At 39.3% G+C, this 6,787-nt stretch overlaps 1 protein-coding gene across 1 annotated transcript; it reads right to left on the bottom strand.

The window, feature by feature from the left end:
• Positions 1–227: 227 nt before the first annotated feature.
• LOC120547715 (extracellular calcium-sensing receptor-like) lies at positions 228–6,352 on the bottom strand. The gene is made up of 6 exons (XM_039783328.1): positions 6,249–6,352; positions 5,737–6,031; positions 4,773–5,579; positions 4,343–4,570; positions 4,028–4,151; positions 228–1,141 (listed from the first exon to the last, which is right to left on the bottom strand). The coding sequence occupies exons 1-6, from the start codon at positions 6,335–6,337 to the stop codon at positions 228–230; spliced, it is 2,457 nt and encodes an 818-aa protein (XP_039639262.1). The 5' UTR covers positions 6,338–6,352.
• Between the last annotated feature and the right edge of the window lie 435 nt (positions 6,353–6,787).

Raw genomic sequence — 6,787 nt, 5'->3', positions numbered from 1 at the left:
GATTCACCACAGTGACAAAGGGCATGTATTGATTGATATAATTATATATTATGTTGTACTGAATAAATGCTGTCATCTTAATATGATGTGTTACAAATTATACAATGGAGAAATATTACAGAAGTACAATACAAGTAAAATGAGGAAAGATGTCTACATGAAAGTCTACTTGACACATTGTAATGTAAAAATTATAATGGCATCTGCCGTTATATTATTTAAAGTTTTCAAAATGAATTTGGTGCCTCTTTCCCCATTATATTCTTTTTTGTATTCTTGTCAGGTTTCAGTAAGATAATATAACATTTTGGAATAAAAATACAAAAAAGCAGTCCAAAACTGGAGGCAAGAATAGCAAATATCTCCACAGCAACACTGAACTTCCCAGGAGAGCTGACATACGCTGGGATAAAAGTGATCCATACTGCGCAGAATATTAGCATGCTAAAGGTGATAAATTTGGCATCATTGAAATTATCAGGCAGTTTCCGGGCCAGAAAAGCAAGAATGAAACATAACATGGCCAGAAGTCCTATGTACCCAAGTACAGCCCAAAAACCTACAGCTGAGCCCAGAGCACACTCTAAGATGATTTTGTCCTTGAATTTCTTAAAATTGATAATTGGAAAAGGAGGAGAAATTGTTAACCAGATGATACATATGATAACTTGTATAAGAGTGAAACCCAGAACAGTGAGTTTCTGCTGTGTAGGCCCAAACCATTTCATGACATTACTACCTGGAAGTGTGGCCCTGAAGGCCATTAACACCACTATAGTTTTCCCCAGAACACAAGAGATACAGAGGACAAAGGTGATGCCAAATGCTGTGTGTCGCAGCATGCAGGACCACTCAGAGGGCCGGCCTATGAAGGTCAGAGAACACAGGAAACACAAAGTCAAGGAGAAGAGCAGCAGGAAGCTCAGCTCAGAGTTGTTGGCCCTGACAATAGGAGTTTTCCTGTATCTGAAGAAAATTAATGCCACAACAGCAGTGATGCATGTTCCAGATAAGGATGCTGCAGTGAGCAGCGCTCCCATAATCTCTTCATATGATAGAAACTCTGCCTCCTTCTTCACACAAGCATCTCTTCTCTCATTTGACCAGAACTCAGGGTGGCATCGCACACAGGTGATGGAATCTGAAAAATAATATTATTTGCTCAGTGCATTATTCAATATATTTTGTATTTTTATATACATATATATATATATATATATATATATATATATACACTCACATAAAGGATTATTAGGAACACCATACTAATACCATGTTTGATTTTTCGTGGCATTGATTCAACCAGGTGCTGGAAGCATTCTTTAGAAATGTTGGCCCATATTGATAGGATAGCATCTTGCAGGTGATGGAGATTTGTGGGATGCACATCCAGGGCATGAAGCTTCCGTTCCACCACATCCCAAAGATGTTCTATTGGGGTGAGATCTGGTGACTGTGGGGGCCATTTTAGTACAGTGAACTCATTGTCATGTTCAAGAAACCAATTTTAAATGATTCAAGCTTTGTGACATGGTGCATTATCCTGCTGGAAGTAGCCATCAGAGGATGGGTACATTATTGTCATAAAAGGATGGACATGGTCAGAACAATGCTCAGGTAGGCTGTGGCATTTAAGCGATGCCCAATTGGTACTAAGGGGCCTAAAGTGTGCCAAGAAAACATTCCCCACACCATTACACCACCACCAGCAGCCTGCACAGTGGTAACAAGTAGGGATGCACCGAATATTCGGCCACCGAAAATTTTCGGCCGAAAATGGCCCAAAAGGGCATTTTCGGTTTTCGGCCGAAATACCTTTATCACCGAAACAATACGGCCGAAAATGTTGTGATGACGCAAACAGAAAACGCGACCTGCACGTGTGTCAGTACCCGATCCGTTCCACCTGCAAAGCGTCTCCTAAGCAAAGAGGTTGAGACGGACCACGGAGTGAAAACAATGAAAAGTACGCTCTTAGAGTCTGTCAGCACACGTTTCAGTGAGATCTGTTCGGATCCTCTGCACTTCATCGCGACTGTACTTGATCCGCGTTAAAAAGACCATTACTTGGATGCGGAAATAAAGCAGGGCGCACGAGAAATGATCCAGGCCGCGATGGATGCGGAGAACCCGCGTGGAGACGGAGACGGAGCAGCCGCAGCGCGCCGCAGGAGATCAGAGCGCCAGAAAAAAGACTTGTCTCGCGCACCAGATGAGGGGCATGCACCTCGTTGTCTGATATGTTCAGTGAAATCCTGCAAGAAAGTGCCTCAATTAATAATAATAATAATAATAATAATAATAATAATAAATAATAACAACAATAGGTAAGCTATTCTGTTCTTAGGCTACTGTATACTGTATGTGACTATCAGATTGTAGCCATATTTCTGCTAGATATTTTTTTAATTAAACTTTAATATTAATTTATACAATTGCAATGCCTTGATTTTAGTAAAGTTAGTACACAGTCATAGCCATAAATGCAATGGTACTAATAATTGGCTTAATTTCTTTCGGTGTTTCGGTTTCGGTTTTCGGTCTTGGTTTCCTCTTTTTTCGGTTTTCGGTTTCGGCCAAGAATTTTCATTTCGGTGCATCACTAGTAACAAGGCATGACGGATCCATGTTCTCATTCTGTTTACGCCAAATTCTGACTCTACCATCTGAATGTCTCAACAGAAATCGAGACTCATCAGACCAGGCAACATTTTTACAGTCTTCAACTGTCCAATTTTGGTGAGCTTGTGCAAATTGTAGCCTAATTTTCCTACTTTTAGTGGAGATGAGTACCCGGTGGGGTCTTCTGCTGGTGTAGTCCATCTGCCTCAAGGTTGTGCTTGTTGTGGCTTCACAAATGCTTTGCTGCATACCTTGGTTGTAAAGAGTGGTTATTTGAGTCCAAGTTGAGCTTCTATCAGCTGTAATCACTCGGCCCATTCTCCTCTGACCTCTTGCATCAGCAAGCCATTTTCGCCCAGAGGACTGCCGCATACTGGATGTTTTTCCTTTTTCAGACCATTCTTTGTAAACCGTAGAAATGGTTGTGCGAGAAAATCCCAGTAACTGAGCAGATTGGTAAATAGTCAGACCAGCCCTTCTGGCACCAACAACCATGCCATGCTCAAAGTTGCTTAGATCACCTTTCGTTCCCATTCTGACATTAAGTTTGGAGTTCAGGAGATTGTCTATACCTGGACGACACCCCTAAATGCATTGAAGCAGCTACCATGTGATTGGTTGATTAGATAATTGCATTAACGAGGAATCTTACAGGTGTTCCTAATAATCCTTTAGGTGAGTGTATATTTATATATATATTGTTTCCTGTAAAGTATCATGCTGAAAATGTAAAACAGTTTAAGAGTGAAATGTCCAAACCTCAGTAGATGAGTCCCAAACCATCTGCAATAGTATAATTATTATATAATACTACTACTAATACTACTACTACTACTACTACTACTACTACTACTAATAGTAATAATAATAATAATAATAATAATAATAAAAAGAAAGTGATTCATAATTAACTTTATAATAATCATTTCTGGCCTTGACTCACGCGTGGTTGTATCAACTAATACACAGCTGCTGATAACGCACGCAATAATCCCTCCCTTCTCATCCCATGGATGTGAATGAAGAAGTTTGAGGATGAATGAGCTGAAACAATACAGACTGCCTCAATATTTACAGGGATTTCTCATTTTTTCTTAAAACAATGAATCTGCAGTAATTCTAAATACCTACATACTTGAGTTACATACATTTTTCATATTGTGGCTATGAACTTGCGGACATCAGTCAAATATATTAGTACTTGAGGATATCTGGTATTTGCCATATTAACTTTTTATGAAAGGATATTGATTTTCTTGTTTGGTTAAAATACTGCATACTTAGTATGTAATCCCTGCAGGGACTTCCCCTTCCCAGGCTTTTGAAATGAGATTATAAAACAAATTTCAGATATTTGTTTTTTGGAACACTTAAGTGCAAAACCTTGCATTACATGTTACTACACCTGTCATGTTGCTTATTTCTCCCTCTGCACATCTTAAACAGTCATAGCAGCAGACAGGCTTTCCTTTCTGGAGAACCTTGCGAGTTCCTGGAGGACATTTCTCACTGCAAACTGAGAAAGGCACCTGCATGAAAAAAACGATAATAACAAAAATGTATGGGCATTCACTTTGACAAGGTGTTGGCTTTACAAGTTGATATTATTATTTGATGCATCAAAACAAAGCATTAAGATACCAATACCTAATAATGTACACAATTATTGTAATTGAAATTAACTTAAATTAACAGTTAAACTGATCACATTGTAGCTTACCTGTTGTGAGTTCTGTGCCCAAATTAAAGACTTATTTTGCAAATTCAGCTGTTTGTCTGCAGGTAAAGATGCATCATAAAGACCAACTGTGACAAAGTCCACAATGCCATGTTCTGTTGGCTGCCAGTTTATAATTTCATACTTTGCTGCTGGGTCTCCATTCTCATTAAAGTAAACCTCATCTCCTTCCTTAGTGTTGAATTTAATCTTTTTCAGGCGCTGTAAAATCTAAGAAGATATGCATTAATGTAGTTCATTATCTGACAAACATGTTGTAGGCTTATTGGCTCAACAGCATGATGGACTGACAGCAACAATCTATTTTTGAAAATGTAAAACTTTCCTTGATAATGAGATTTCAAAAAACTAATTCTTCATACAATAATACAAGACTGAAGATAAGAATATAAGTCTTTGGTTTTCAACTCACCGTATATGGATCTAGCTGCACCGTTTTGTTACAGGTTTTGTTACAGGTTTTGTTACAGCTGAGAATATTATGAAGTGCGTGAGCCACAGCATACACTCCTTTATAGACATTGTAAAAGATAGGCATGAGCGACATATCAGTGAAGCTGTTTTGCACTCCAGTCAGATCTTCATGGCCAGTACATTCTGTCTGATTCCCTAATAAAGACATTGACTGTTTGAACTTACAGCTAAATAATTTCTCCCAAAACTCTAGAAACATTTCATTACTAGATGAATTGAGCGGCTTCACATCCAACATAAACTTTCTCATTCCACGGACATGTGCTTTGGGGATGGACAGGCCTACGGCACCATCCAGAATGTGATTAATATCCATGGCTGCAGTTTGGGAATCAAAGATCCAGGCCTCAGTGCCTACCCACTGGTACCCAGTCATGTTGTGGAGAGACAACTCTTGAATTAGCAAATCAATATCCACGAGGGAGAGAAAAGCGACAATGACCATGGAAGTAGAAGCCTTAATAATTTCAATTATCTTTTGTATTTTGTCTGGTGGATCTGTTCTAAAGAAAGATAAAGAGTACTCCAGACAGACACCCAGCTTCTGGGCGGTTTCTGTGAAAGTGGCCATGCCATGGTTGCCATAATCATCATTTGATCTAATAGCTCCAACCCAAGTCCAACCAAAGTGCCACACCAACTGGGCCAGAGCTCTGCTCTGGTAGTAATCACTGGGTATTGTTCTGAGAAAGGATGGGTACTTGGTTTTATCGCTCAGACAAGCACAAGTAGCAAAGTGACTGATCTAAAAGACAAAAAAGAAATGATTTCCCATGATAAAGATGTCAAATATAAACATTTACACAGCAAACTACAATTTATGGAAAAAGACCCTTTGCTATGATCAGCTGAAGGAATAAAATTAATTGTTCACAAATATTTCCCCTCCCATTTTTACGCACCATTGGGATATGAAAGGGTCCAATGACAGTAGCTATAGCCATGCATGGAGAGGAAGAGGTCTCTCCCATAATGGCCTGAACTTGAGCAGGTCTGGTACATGGGGCAGATAGTGCAGATAATACCTCATTACCATTAGCCAAGGCGAGTGCAATCCTCACACTTCTGGTAATTGATTTACAGGAATCATAGATCTTATAGCCAAGAGATATATCAGGCAGTAGAACTGTGCTGTTATTTATCTCCTCTATGGCAAAGAGCATAGCCTGAGCATACTGGAAACCTCTGAAATTTAAACTTAATGCAGACAGTTAAAAATAGTTGGTATTACAAACAATTTGTCCTTGCAATAGAAACAGTAGCATACTAAATAAAAACATTATATGATAATGATACATGCAACATAAAATATGTATATGTTTTTTTAATACTCAGTTTGATAACTTATTTTGTATCAGTACCAACTTCCTCCTAGATATTTTAAATATAAATACATTACTAAATAATAATTTACCTGGTGCATTGCAGTGGCAGTGGTGTGTGCCTGTAGGTATCCTGTCTGTTTATCCAGCTGCTGCGGAAAGAGAAGATTCCCCCCAACATAATGTCCCCATCCTTCAATAGCTGGGGGTTCTCAGGATCCCCTCTCTGCCTGCACACCAACTCCTCAGCCTGAGAGACAGACACCACTAACAACAGTTGTAAGAGGCCCCAACCCTTCTCTGGCCACCTGTGTCTAGACGTCATACTGTCTAAGAGAGCTAAGCCACTAGTTTGCATCACATGTACAATAAAGTAAATCAAAAGCATTAACCGGTCTTTATGCATTTTGGAGTAGCATAAAAAAAATAGAACAGTAATGTTTTATGTCTGTGGACCCACAAGGCGGGGCGAGAGGAAAGAGATTCCCAAATATGAAAACCAAATATGGTGCATTAGCCTCTTCTGGATAGGGATGCACCGAATCCAGGATTCGGATTTGGCCAAATATTGGGCTTTTTGATAGGGTTCGGTTTCTGCCGAACCTTACAATGTTTTCCACCTAAGTTCCGT

This window comes from Perca fluviatilis, chromosome 2 (genome assembly GCF_010015445.1).
Source record: "Perca fluviatilis chromosome 2, GENO_Pfluv_1.0, whole genome shotgun sequence".
Taxonomy (NCBI): domain Eukaryota; kingdom Metazoa; phylum Chordata; class Actinopteri; order Perciformes; family Percidae; genus Perca; species Perca fluviatilis.
Note: the sequence above shows the minus strand (reverse complement) of the source record. Positions and strands in the feature narration are given on the sequence as shown.